Source organism: Nothoprocta perdicaria, unplaced genomic scaffold (assembly GCF_003342845.1).
Source record: "Nothoprocta perdicaria isolate Ctin4 unplaced genomic scaffold, notPer1 scaffold_224, whole genome shotgun sequence".
NCBI classification, from domain to species: Eukaryota; Metazoa; Chordata; class Aves; order Tinamiformes; family Tinamidae; genus Nothoprocta; species Nothoprocta perdicaria.
Window position 1 is genome coordinate 1,140,195 of NW_020455437.1, and position 13,571 is coordinate 1,153,765.

Sequence of the window (13,571 nt, forward strand, 5' to 3'; positions counted from 1 at the left end):
GATATTTCCTCAGTCCATCCATAGATGATGTGGGTGAATTGGAATAGCCGCTGTTCTCATTGAGAAAGCCTGGTCTGTCTTTCACTTTAAAAGGATCGGATTCCTCTGGTCATCTCACCCAGGTCAGGTTGGACTTCACGCTGCAAACAGCCCGTGCCTCTCACTGCATGTGGAGCGCAGTGCTGCCTGYCGGAGCGAAGCCCACAGACCTTGTGATCCTCGGAGGACTGGGAGGCAAAATATCTCCAGGTCTGAGCCTGACCCTGTCTCTTTTCTTCCCTGGGGCTTAACGAGACTSTTAGGATTTGTGAAAGTGCAAGGAGGTGAGGAGCGGTGTCCATTGACGGGTGATGCTGCCGGGTGTTGAGGTGCCCCGTGGTTGGGCAATTGGTTGATACACCCCCCAAGCCCTGTCCCTCTCATGGGCCACAAGATCCCAGGCCCAGAGAGGGCTCCAGTTCAGGCAGTGCTGCTGCTGCTGCTGCTGCTATGAGAGTAAGTCCCAGGTGCCCAGCTGGGGACGAGGTTGCCGTGACTGGGGCCACCAAAAGCCCATGACAGCAATTCAGCAGATTCACCAGGAGCGTGTCCTGCAGCCACTGCTGCTCTGGGCCTTGCAGATCCCTGTGTGCTCCTCTACCCRGCCCTTCTGCCCCAGCTGCCCCCCGCTCCAGCATCACCCTCCTATGGGTTGCACTTGCCAACATGAGTGCAGATGCTGAGCACCTCCCCGCAGGTGCACTGGCGGTGAGTGTCCCCATATGGACGGCTTCTGAGGTGCCCCCCAACACCAGTGCCTCGCTGGTGGATGTTGGCTGGCAAGGGGAGGCAGAGTGGGGCGGGAAGGCAGGAGAGATTGCGGGTATGGTGGTCATACAGTGCATCTATGCCCTGGTGTGTCTGCTGGGGCTGCTGGGCAATTCCCTGGTGATCTTTGTCATCCTGCGCTACGCAAAGATGAAGACAGCCACCAACATCTACTTGCTCAACTTGGCCATTGCTGACGAACTCTTCATGCTCAGCATCCCCTTCGTAGCCACATCAGCTGCCTTGCACCATTGGCCCTTTGGCCGGGCCTTGTGCCGTACTGTGCTGGGTGTAGATGGGCTCAACATGTTCACCAGCGTCTTCTGCTTGACTGTGCTCAGCCTGGACCGCTACATCGCTGTGGTGCACCCGCTCCGAGCGGCCACCTACCGCCGGCCTCGGGTGGCTAAGATGGTCAATGGGGGCGTGTGGCTGCTCTCCTTGCTGGTAGCCTCGCCCATTCCCATCTTTGCTGGCACCGCCACCACCCATGATGGCCAAGCAGTGGCCTGCAACCTGTTGTGGCCAAGCCCAGCCTGGTCAGCTGCTTTTGTGGTCTACACCACGCTGCTGGGTTTCCTGCTGCCCGTGCTAGCCATGGGCCTGTGCTACCTGCTCATTGTGGGCAAGATGCGGGCAGTGGCACAGCGCGTGGGCTGGCAGCAGCGACGGCGCTCCGAGGGCAAGCTCACGCGGCTGGTGCTCATGGTGGTGGCCATGTTCGTGGTGTGCTGGATGCCCTTCTACGTGGTACAGCTGGTGAACCTCCTGCTGCCAGGCCGCCTGGATGCCACTGTGAACAACGCCTCGCTCATCCTCAGCTATTCCAACAGCTGCGCCAACCCCATCCTCTACGGCTTCCTCTCGGAGAACTTCCGGCACTCCTTCCACGGCGTGCTGCGGCGCTGCTTTGACAGCAGCCTCTGCTGCTGCCACACCGACTCGGAGGCAGCCGAGGAGGAGGAGGAAGAGGAGCCTCTTGACTACTGTGCCGCCCCGCGGGGCGATGACAAGAGCAAGGGCTGCATGTGCCCGACACTGCCCTGCCAGCAGGAGCCTGTGCACCCCGAGCCCTGTTGCAAGCCCGGCACCCTCCTCACGAAGACCACCACCTTCTGACACACCAGGATCCAGAGGTGCATCCCCGTCTGGCACCCTGCCTTGTCATGGCCAAGTGAAGGACAAGCAAGTGCCATGGAAAATCCCTGCTCCTGCTGCAAGGAGAGACTCCAGCCTGCACGGTACCCCCAGTGTGAAAGGCACTCTTGCTGCTTCCTTTCCTTCTTTCCTCCTGCTTTGCGCAGACATTGCATGGCAGGTCTCCAGGAATTACTTCTCCTGCAAGGACCTGTGGGAAGTCCTCCCAGGGATATCTGTTTTCCCTTTCTCCCTTCTACTGTGCTGTGCCGGACTCTCTGTGGAGTTCCATCTGTCCTCACATTTCTACCAGACCAGAGCAGCTGGAAGTACTGGGTCCAAACCTTGCAAGAGGTAATCTCATTGTGACTTTTCCAACTGTTTTCTCTGGGAATAAGACCCAGCTCCAGACTGGTGTGTAAGATACAAAGGACAGAGCCTTGTGACACCTCCTGGCCCTTGAGGGAGGCAGTCAGAGGGGCGAGCTGCAAGGACAGCATGGGGACAACCACAGCTGCATCTGCAGAGCGCGTGGGGGCCACACTGACCCAGCTGCACTGGGTTATGTCCCCTCCTTGGCTTGGATTTACACAATGGGAGCTCTGCCCTGGACACAGGGCCAGGACGTGCCGGGCTTGGGAGCATCTTGGGTGGGCGGCCGCGCGGGTGTGATCAGGGAGACTCACGCAGAGCAGTGTCACACAGAACCCATCTGCCACTGTGCTGCGAGCGGCCGCTCCTCAGGGAGCTGGGCAGCTCAGCTAAATAAAAAGCCATAACACTGGCCCCCAAGGTGATTAATAGCATCTACCAGGTAATTGTTACCATCGCCCTCACTGCCTGGGAAGGCGCCTGTGCTCCTGCACCCGTGGAAAGGACCCATTGCTCTGAGCGGCCCAGGTATCCTGGGGAAAGGAGCCCCAGGAGCCTCCCAGGGTCYGGGTTTGCAGGGTTTGGAGCCAGAGCGTAGAGCAAGCATGGGCAGCATCGCTGCAGAGYGCCTGGCTGCCAGCGCTTTGGCCAGGGGGCCTGTGCCCGGACGCGTAGCTCGCTAGTGCCTAGGACTCGGGAGGTTCTTAAAAAATATATATATGCGCATACAGATTTGCATATTCACACATGCAAATATATATATATATATATATATGTGGAGCACACAGGGCAGTGCTTAATAAAGCTGTAAATATCCTCCCTATAGGAGGTCCAATAGATATCCTCTAGCCTGGGTTCTTTGGCCAGTGGGGCCCCCATTCTGGGCCCTTGGCTTTGCAAACGTGGCAGTACCCGCAGAATCACCCCAATGAGCACACACCGCAGGGCCAGGTTGCTCTGCAGGCTGAATTTGGAGCAGGGGAAAGAGTAAAAGGTGAGAGGAGCATCCTCTGGTGAAACTTTCCTCCTTGCCACTTGGGAGTCGAGATGTGGTTTTTAATTTTTAATCCCTTCAACTCAGGGCTTCTTCCTCCGGCTGAGTCCACATGTTGATTTGAGCATTAGTTGTGACCTCCCTGCAGTTAGTGTCCCCCTCAGCAACTTCACCTTTTTTTGCTTTAGAAGCAACACTTTGTTCCAGGGTAAAAGAGTGGAAAAATTTTAAGCAGCACCCCTTGGACCACRCTGCAGCTGCCAACACCAGACCAGGATCCAGGGGCCTCTGGGTTATGGGCATGATGGAGATCACTGCTGATGGGGGACAGGAGGGTCCCCAGGAAGGTCCCCATCCTCATATTTAACCAACAGCTGGCACTGCAGAAAAAATAAAATAAAATAAAATAAAATAAAATAAAATAAAATAAAATAAAATAAAATAAAATAAAATAAAATAAAATAAAATAAAATAAAATCATAAGCAGGCCCCTCAGACAGGGCAGTGGAGTCCTTCACCAGCCAAATGTTCTCTGTCCTCAAGGAGATGAAAAACAAGACTTGGGGGAGAGCAAATAAGATTAAGGCCACTTGAGTTCTGCGAGTACCGCATTGGGGTTTATTGCTTTTGGGCTAGTCCAGAACCTGCCTGTTGCTCCCATATGCCTCCCAACAGACACATGCTCAGCTGTAAGAAACACTGTCCCTTGCCCTGAAAAACGTGCAGCTCCTTCCAGAGGAATACCAGCTCCTTTTGTGTTTTGTTCGCCCTGCTGCACTCTTCATTTCTAATATGCTACAGTCAGTTAAAATATTTATGCTGACTCTGGTGCCTGCATGTGGGGCCATATCGCACCCTCCATATTCCCAAATATATTTTCAAATAACTGAGTGATCAGGGCTGGAGAGTACTTAAAAGACATAGCTACAAAACTTCTGCATGGGGCCTTTTTTATTTATTTTTTCAGTGGTTAAACTCAGATTGGCAAGTCTTTAGGCTGATTTGCAGGTAACCGCTAGTTTGACAGGTCTTGCCTTGAAGGAAAGCAAAAACATTCGTCGCTTTGAAGATAGAAAAAAAACAATTAAACATGGAGTATTTGGAGGGATGTGGCAAAGTCCCACAGCCAAAACAATAAGGTGGAGCTCAGGGCAACAAGGTCTGAGCCTGCTGGTGTTGCCTGGAGCTTATGGGGCAGAACATGTGCTCCCTGTCTTGCACTAAGGAACCCTGAAAAATTCTGGGGAAAAAGAAAAACTGAGGAAAAAAAAAAGAAAGACTTAAATCTAGAACAAAAACAGGCCTGAGAAAAGCAGGTCAGAGAAAAAAAAAAAAAAAAGAAAAAGCTGAATGCCGAATTTCAGAGCAGTTAGAGAAGAGGAATTTCAGCAGATGTCGTATTTCAGTGCAGCTTCATCAAGGGCTGAGGAGGCCAGAACCTCTCTCCATCTTCTAGGAAAAAACCTTTCAATTGCCCTTTCAATAAAATCCATCCTCCCCTTTCCCCCCCCGCAAAAAAATATTCATGTTCTGCAGCTCCTCGGCAAAGCAGACACCAGACCAAGCACTTCTGCACAGATCTGCACTTTCTATGAGAAAACTGAAMAGCACCGAGTCTTTCTTGCTCCATTTCCCACCGTTTCTTTTCTATTTCAACTGGGTTTGTGATTTCTGAGATTAGGGGAAAAAAAAGAAAAGGAACATTTCACTACCAGATTTTTATAAACCAGATAGTAAAAGCTTTATTGGTCTACACACAAAATCACAGGGTGCTTGTGCATCACATAGGATATATTTCCAATAAATAAATAAGTATTTACAAATGTGCTGGGTGTACAAAAACAAGGGATTGAACCTTTTCCATCAAGAAAGCTACAACTCACAAAAACATTATTTATTTTCCTTGCCCGGTCATTCTGGCACATCAGAGGGAAAAAGGAAGAGGAACAAACACAAAATCCTTGGGAGCTCAGCATTCCTGATGCACAAGCGGACGGCACTGCGTGTGCCCTGTTCTCGGCTGCTTTGCAGGCAACATCCTGGAGTCCTGTCAAACAGACTTTTGACCCCCCAAACCTAACTTTTCCTGCAGGGAAACCCAGCCATAAACTTGTTGGTAGAAGCTGGGTGGCTGCCGGTGGAGGCTGGCACACAGGCAGGCATCAGCTGCACCTGATAAAGGCTGAGCGTGTTTTCTTGCACGATGCATTTGCTGGCACCATGCTGGGTTTGCAGCACTTCCTAAGCCCATTGTCTAATGTTTTGATAAAAGACATGGAAAAATACACAGAATCGTTTTCCCAGGTTTTCCTCCAGTCTGCRGCTGGAAGGACAACATGGATCCGGCTCCTGCTAGAGCCACTGGGAGTCCTGCCACTGGCYCCTGCATGAACAGCGTTTTCGCCTCAGCCCCGATCCTGGCAGGATTTAAGGAAAAATGGGGGAAAAAAGCTTTGCCAGTAGGAGCAGGCCAGTCAGCAGGCTCAATAGCACTGGGACATAACTGCTGCATAACACTTTAATGCAGCAATGGGACAAATTCCCAGCAGAAAATTGTGTGGAAGACACAAGGCACAGTTGGCTTTGGAAAGCCCTTTCCTGAAAACGAAATGACTCTTGGCATCCCCATTTAACTCTTGCACTCTCCCCCCCACCAAATCTATAAGAAGGAATAAAAAAATTGGACGTTTTAGCCCTGAAACAGTAATGTCCCAGCTCTTGCTTTTGGCTTTATGCAAAAAGCACCCAGCTGCTAGAGGTGAGACAGATAGAAGAGAAAGCACAGGGAATTTCTACCAGTGCTGCAGACTGGCGCAGGCAAGCCAGAAGTGCTGGACCAAAGGATCTTTGCTACTTCTTTCATAATTAACCAGTTTAAAAGAAAATTAAACCGAATCTAAACAACCACAGGGGCATCCCCCGCTCCTCGCTGTCCCTGGAAAACCTTTACCTCCAGGCAGGTGGCTCCTTTCAGCTGAGGAGAAGCTCAGGTGGCCCAGCCGACAACCACCAGGCAAGAGCGCACGTCAGGTCCATCGCTAGAGAATTAAATAAGTCTCTTGGGTGCTCTTGCCTCCCCATCAAAGCGGGCTTGAAGGACAGGTCCGAGCACGGACATTCCTCCCCATCACACAGGTAGGGTCCTTTGGTGGAGCTCCACGCCAGTCGCTGAGCCACACAAAGGGAAAAGCTGAGGAAGGTCTGACACTCTGTGCAGAGGGAGCGGGGATGGAGAAGCTCAGCACAGGACYGTGCCCTTCTCATCCTCCCCAGCCTTCGCAGCGAGTATTGCCGATGCTGGCAGAAACACGGCCAGTTTGGAAGGGTGGGGGTGATCACAGCTTTTACTGATCTTTTGTTCAATTAAAAACATGAAAAAGATTTAAAGCAGTCCCCTTCACCTCCCTCTCGCCGCTGCGCCCAGCTACCCTACAGTTTCTGGCTGGAAGAGGCGCATGCTGGGGTCACCTGATGAAGCCCCATCTCCTTTTCCGCGCTGCCGCTGCACTTGTAATCCATGCTGGAGGGAGACCGGCAGCGCTTCTTCACCAGGTGACACACCAGGGCCAGCAGGACCAAAACCATGGAGAGGATGCCCACCGTGATGCCCACCAGCACGCCAGGGTGCAGGGGACCTGCCTTTGGCGGTGTCCTGGTGGCGGCAGGCACCTCRGTGCTGGGCTCCCTGTCGCCCGAGTACATTTCCTCCTCATCACCCACTTTTTTGCACCGGTGCTGGTCGACGGGCATGTAGCCCGCATGGCAGTGGCAGGCGTAGCTGCCAGGGTGGTTCGTGCAGTTGTGCTCGCAGTAGTTCATGTCACACTCATTGATGTCGATGCAGAACTTGAGGCCGCCCTCGCGGTCGTCTAAGATGAAGCCATCGGGGCACTCGCAGGACTCCTCAGTGCGCGGGTCGCACTCGGCCGGGCACTCACTGCGGTTGCAGTGCAGCACGCACTGCGTGGCCTGCTGGGGGTCCACGATGTAGCCACTAAAGCAGTGGCAGCGGTAGCCGCCGGGCACGTCCTCGCACACGTGCGCGCAGTTGGCCTTGCGGCAGTGCGGCACRGCGCGGCAGTGCCCCTCCACCATCTCGTAGCCACTGTGGCAACGGCACTCGAAGCCGCCCTCTGTGTTGAGGCACTCCTGGTCGCAGATGCCCGGCTTGGTGGCGCAGTCGTCCACATCCTGGCAGCTGCTGCCATCAGCGGCCAGCTCATAGCCTGCGTCGCACATGCAGTGGAAGCCGGCGCCATCGGGCACGCAGAGGTGCTGGCAGGGYGCCCCGGCACAGAGCGACACGCAGGAGCGCCCGTCAGTACCCAGCCGCGTGCCAGGCAGGCAGGAGCAGCGCGGTCGCCCGTCCTTGTCCCGGCACTCCTCATCACAGCCACCGTTGCCCAGCTCGCAGGCCCAGGCGCCRGGGCTCTCGCGGCCCCAGCGCAGCCCCCCGTCGCTGCCGCTCTCCGCGCAGCGCAGCTCCAGCCCCAGCGCCGCGGCGCGCGCCACGCTGCCCGGCGGCAGGGCCAAGAAGTCGTTGCCGCGGGCGCCGAAGGGGGTAGCGTAGGTGACGTTGAGCGCGGCGGGCGCGCGCAGCTTGGGGCAGCTGTTGCCGTAGTTGAACTCGCAGAGGAAGCCGTCGGCGGGCGCCTCGCAGCGCCGCTCCTCCCAGCGCAGGTCCCGCGCCACGGCCACGCAGCGCGGCCCGCAGCGGCCCGGCGCCCGCCGCCAGTTCACGTAGTCGGTGCGGCGGTCGCCCGTGACCCACTGGAAGCCGCGCAGCCGCTGCGCCGGCTCGGGGCAGCCGTGCGGCAGCCGCAGGCCGAGCCACAGGGAGCCGCTGCGGTTCTGCAGCAGCAGCGCCAGCGCGTCCTCAGCCACGGTGGAGCGCACGGTCATGAGGTGCCCGCCGCGCCGCTCGCACGCCGCGCTCGCCTCGCTGAAGGCGGCCGGCTGCCAGAAGACGCTGAAGCAGTCGTGCTCCAGGCACTGCGTGCCCGACGGCTCCCCCGGAGGCTCCGACAGCAGCCCCAGCCCAGCGGCGGCCAGAAGCAGCAACGGCAGCAGGAGCCGCCGCATGTCGGGGGGCGGCGGCGGCGCCGGGAAATCTCTGTCATGCCTGGGCGCCCGGGCCGCGTCTTTATAAGAGCTGCGGCCCTCCCTGCCGCCGCTGCAGGAAGGAAGCGCCGCCGGGGCGGGCTGGAGCTGCACGGAGTGATTGCGGCAGCGGGGCGGCCCCTCGGGCGGCGCAGCGCGGCCGCCCCGCCAGGGCGAGGCCCCGGGACGGCGGATCCCGCACCGGGATCCCGGCCCCGCCGCCCCCGCGTCTGCCCGAGCAGCCGCCGCCCCCGCTGGGCGCCACAGTCTGCGCGGTGCCGCCCTCGGGGCCCCCCGGCTCCCGCTGCCCCCCGAGGGGTCCAGGGCAGCGGATGGGGGAGCCAAAGCTGAGGGGCGCTTCCCCTACCACCCCTTCCCCCACCATCAGTGATTCCCGCTGGGCACCCGGAGCAGAGAATGGCCCAGGCATGTCCCGTCCACCCTGCCCCACACAGGGGACCCCTCAGGTATGTGTATGTTGGGGTGGGTGGACAGGACACCTGGAGCTTCAGGTGGTTCCTCTGCACAGGGCAGGTTTGGAGCTGGCTCTGCCGCAGCCATGTTCCAGCAGGATCCACAGGAGCTGGAAAAGGGCAGGGAGCCCTGGCTCAGARTGAGGGCTCTGCCTGCTCACCAGCCACATCTGCCTCAGTACCCTCGCTGGGTACAAGATAGGGCTGCTGCCCTTTTGAGGAGCTCAGCGAAGTCCAGATGAAATACAGCCAGAAGGGTTGAGAACTAGAGTCGGTAGCTCTGCAGGGCACTGTATGGAGTGGGGGGAAAAAAAGTGCCTCCAAAAGTTTCTGTACATCCAGCTTTCCAATGCTTCAAGGCAGCTTTGAGGATGTGGACTTGGGTGGAGGAATCATTGGTCTCCTCCTAAAAACGAGGRCCAAAAACTAGAGGGAGAGTGACTTTCTGTAGGTCACCCAGGGAGCACAATCAGGCCATCCGGAGCCCAGCTTGGTTTCTTCCCAGGTGGTGGGATCAGACCTGGGTCTATTGGCGTCCTCCAGCCTGAACCACTGCTCACTCTGCCTGTCTTGGAATTTATTTTTTCAGTGYCTTGATTCCACGTTAGCTATTTTTGCTTTCTCCAAGGGAGGCTGCTTTGCCATTTCAGGGAAARCTTTTCAATCCCACGGACAATTCCAGGGAGCCCTCTGGAAAAGCAAAGAGCAAACCTTCCTAGAACATACCCTGTGTCTAGTTTTCTTCTGCGCCAACGCCTCAGGCCAGGTGTCTTGCAGCTGCCTGCGCTGGGAGAGCAGAGCCGGCTCTGTTCCCATTGGAGCGTGCCATGTGCTGCTGTGCTCCGAGCCTTTCCCAAGGCCAATTCGCCACATCACGTTTCACGCAGCACGGTGCCAGCACAGCGCTTTCCTCTTGCCYTCACGGAGGGGTTACAGTCAGCAAACAGAGAAACTGAGGCATTGAGAAGGCTACGTGCTCAGCTTAGAGCCCTAAGCTCTAGCTTAGGCAGCAAGGAAGCTGGCACAGCAATGGGGAGGGACACACAGTTTTTAGCCAATGCTCTGTTTTGATGTCCCTCAATGTCCTCCCCTCTAGGAGGAGGAAGCAACCCTGGCTATTCCAGTGAAGGACAACACTTTTGGCYGTGCAATAACTGAAGCATAAGACAAGCCCCTTAGTTTTGCACCTTGGATGCAGCAAAGATGAGGACACGAAGGGCAGATAACCTTGCCGGTGCTTCCATTGACTTCTTCCCACTGCCCTCCTGGATACAGGGTGGTCCCCAAGGTCCAAACTTCCCCGAATCCACCCAAGCTCAGAAATACTCAGGAATGCCTCTTTCCCCACCCCGCCTCTCACAGCCGGGAACATTTGCTGAAGACATTAAGCCGCGGCCTGGCTAGGATGGCAGTAATTCCCGTCGTTCCTGCGTGCCTGGTGGAGGGAGCCCCACTTGCGAAATGCCACTTTGGGCACAAAAAGTGCAGACCCTCAAATCCACCCCTCACGGTTTCCAACCCTGAAGTCTTCTATGGGTCTAGACCACCAGGTCTTACATGTGACTGCTCAAGTGCAGTGAGATCAGTGCCCCAAGAGGGGAAGATGGCTGCCAGGCAGAAGCACCCTGCTCCTGCTGAGCGGGCTGGCTTGGAGGGGCCAGGGCCACCGTGTGCRAGGGGCCTTCCTGGGAAAACAGCACATTCCTTCATGGGAAGGACAGGCACGATCCATGGTGATTCCCATCTCCGACAGCAGATGGCATTTGATAGGGAATTTTGGGGGGAGGCCGGGCTGAAGGCTCACAGAGGCTGTGAAGGCCCTGCACCATCGGGAAGAAGCATCTGCTCTGATTTCTGCTGGGTTCTGCTTCTGGAAAGAGCCGTTACAGTATCCCTGCTTTTTCTGTATGTTTGTGTTTGTTTTGTTTTGTTCTGCTGGAGTAGGAAGGGACTCTGGAAAGCAGTTCCTTTTAATAGAAAGATTTGGTGTTAATGGCTGTCTTCACCCCTGTCTGTGCTTTACAGTTCACAGGGGAGGTGAGGGAAGTTGGGATACCCTGGGCTCTGCCTCCAMGCTCCTGGTTACCCAAATGAGCAGAACAGATGTGGGCAACCCAGTTTGACCTGAGCCATGTTTTTTTTTAGGAAATGTCTGAATTTTTCATAACCCTTGCAGTATATAACAGARCTGTGATCAGTGCAGAACACCTGGGGATGGCACACACAGCACACTAGAATCTTCCCCTGCTCCCTCCTTCCTGTGGAGCAATTTCACTTATATTCTTATAACACTTTTTCCTTTCAATGTTTTTACATTGGTAGGATCCACCTGCATGATCAGAACATACCCAAGAGCAAAAGAAAGATGAAAAACAAACATCTGGGGCTTAGTCATTCAAATAAAAGGGTATTTGATCCCATCTTCAATTTAGAAAGCGTCTCTTTTACCGTAAAGCTTAATCACAGTGTTGGCCCTCAAGATCCCCTACAGAGCAACAAATCATTTTACTTTTTCTATTTCATTCATTCCAATGAAGTTACATGCTTAAATGCTCACTTTTTTACATTTTGCCCCTTTCTGTCCCTGTCTGGTTCACATAGCTCACTGGAGGCTGTTGATGTTGATTCCTGCGTGCGAAAAAAGAGAGCTGGGGAAAAGTAATTAATAATTGTTTTTAATAATATATTAATAATACTAATTAAYGATGGCCCTAAACTCTGCCTTTAGGCCATCTGCAAAGTGAACCTGATGGGAAGAGGCTAYCCTTTATCCTTCATCTTATTCTCTGTCAGATGTCTCTCCTGGTCCCTCTCTCAGACCTCTTCCCATAACCTTGTCCATCATCCTGTCTCTGGCTAGAGGAATTACTAGGAAATGCTGTTTGTTACCTAAGACTACATAGGAGAGATGGACAGGTGCTAACATGGCCTGCAGAGCATTGCAGTTTATCATGAAATTATTACCTAGGCTTTACTGGAAAAGCTTATTTTCCCTCAGCCCTAACCTTCCCCAGTCCATTGATTTCAAACCCACTGYATTTATGCATTCATTTCTATAGTAGTAACATTGATGGTCTTTTTACAGAGCCTTCAGGTGCCTTCAGGTGTTGTGCTTTCTTAATGGCTTTTTAATGAGAGATGCCCTATAAGCTAGGGAGAGAGCAGCAAATCCTGCTTCCGGAGAGCATCAGGAGCAGGTTTTATCAGTCAGATCTCCAGAATGGCACTGACTGACATAGCCCAAGGCACTATGGACGAGTGATGAAATGAAAGGTATTGGCAAATGTTCTCCTCACATCCTTCATTTTGTCACCTTGTGGCTTCAAGGTGGACAACCAATACACATGTATCTGTGCTGGAGCTGGTGGCAGTGAGAAGAGCTCAGATCTCTTTGCTGGTGCCCATTGGTGCTTGTTAGACTGTCCTGAGGATACAGTGCAAGTAGCACCTGTTAAGCGAGGCTGGCCACTGCCTTTTTCCACATAAACTTTCATTAAGCAAGAAAGCTTTTGTGGGAACTGTCTTTAATTTTATGTATTTTTTTCTTTGAAAAAAAAAAAAAACCTAAGAATGTCATTGAGAAGTGAAAGGAATACTTCATAAACAGGTCAAATCCATTGTTTTGAATTTAAGTTTGGCACTGGCAGAAAATGCTTTTTTCACCCACACTCCACAAACTTTCAAAGCAATTTACACCCACTTGAAAATTTCAGATCTAACAAGGGACATGTTTGTGCATTTTAATTTTGTCAGCACAGATTTACTCAAGTTAGGAAAAAAAAAAGGTTAAGATTAAGATAGGATTTTTACCCCTGAACTAGCTATGGCCTTCTGATGCAGGTCAAGCACATTTTCTCCAAAGTCAATGCTAGGGCAAAAGCTGTGGCTAGGTCAGGATTAGTAAGCTTGACCTAGAGCTACCATCTCTTCTCTCTTGGCATATATCCTGGAGATCTTGGTCCTCCATGGGTGACTTAACACCACCACTTATTCCTTTGCAAAGAAAGGACAAATCGGACAGTGCATTGACTCCCCAGTCAAAGCAAATGCCAGTCAGTCRCTTAACATAATCGTTCATTCAGCAAGAGCTCAGCTCCCCTTAAGCATTTCATCCACTATGTGGTCCGGAAAGGGAGCAGAGCCAGGGCTAGTTCATGAAATGTTCAATCAAGATGCCTCCAAGAGATTTCCTAAAGGAGAGTGGTTCACTGACTCTTTGCAGCACTGATATTAGGTATAAAGAAGAAAGATCTTCTGTTTTCTGGTTTTCATTTTGTTTCTCTTCACTTCTTAGAATTTCTTTTTCTCGTCCTTTTTTTTTTTGTGTGTGTGTGTTTTCAGAAGAAAACCCATCAAAATACAGGGTGAGGAGAAAAAATAAATGAAAAAAAATACAGAATATAATCAATGGGGAAAAAATAATAGATTTGGACTCACCTTTTTAAGCAATTATAAAACATATAAATTTCCTTTTCAAGCTGGCAGAATGAAAAATATTTCAAAAGAAAATAAAAAAAATAGTGTTATCAAAAGAACAATTTCCCTCATATTGTGAGGTGTGAGATTCTTGCACTGARATCTTTACTTTGCAGATATTTTGCAGTCTTGATCTTGCCAGTAGCAAGAATCAGGATTAAAAAAAACAAGCTTAATCATGTTTTAGAATTTTTTGGGGCGTTTTGATGATT

At 52.9% G+C, this 13,571-nt stretch overlaps 2 protein-coding genes across 3 annotated transcripts; one reads left to right on the forward strand and one right to left on the reverse strand.

The window, feature by feature from the left end:
* Nucleotides 1–691: 691 nt before the first annotated feature.
* Nucleotides 692–2,550, forward strand: SSTR4 (somatostatin receptor 4). The gene has a single exon (XM_026039250.1). It carries the CDS (start codon nucleotides 706–708, stop codon nucleotides 1,924–1,926), a length of 1,221 nt encoding a protein of 406 aa, XP_025895035.1. The 5' UTR covers nucleotides 692–705; the 3' UTR covers nucleotides 1,927–2,550.
* A 2,706-nt stretch (nucleotides 2,551–5,256) lies between these two features.
* On the reverse strand, nucleotides 5,257–8,440 carry THBD (thrombomodulin). 2 transcript variants are annotated; one of them, XM_026039249.1, is made up of 2 exons: nucleotides 6,984–8,440; nucleotides 6,814–6,910 (listed from the first exon to the last, which is right to left on the reverse strand). In XM_026039249.1, the coding sequence occupies exons 1-2, from the start codon at nucleotides 8,390–8,392 to the stop codon at nucleotides 6,856–6,858; spliced, it is 1,464 nt and encodes a 487-aa protein (XP_025895034.1). In that variant the 5' UTR covers nucleotides 8,393–8,440; the 3' UTR covers nucleotides 6,814–6,855. The 2 variants fall into 2 exon arrangements, with proteins under 2 accessions (XP_025895033.1, XP_025895034.1); XM_026039248.1 differs by having other exon boundaries at nucleotides 5,257–8,439.
* Between the last annotated feature and the right edge of the window lie 5,131 nt (nucleotides 8,441–13,571).

Coding starts and splice junctions, on each gene's coding strand:
- SSTR4 (XM_026039250.1), top strand. CDS start 706: ATGAGTGCAGATGCTGAGCACCTCCCCGCAGGTGCACTGGCGGTGAGT.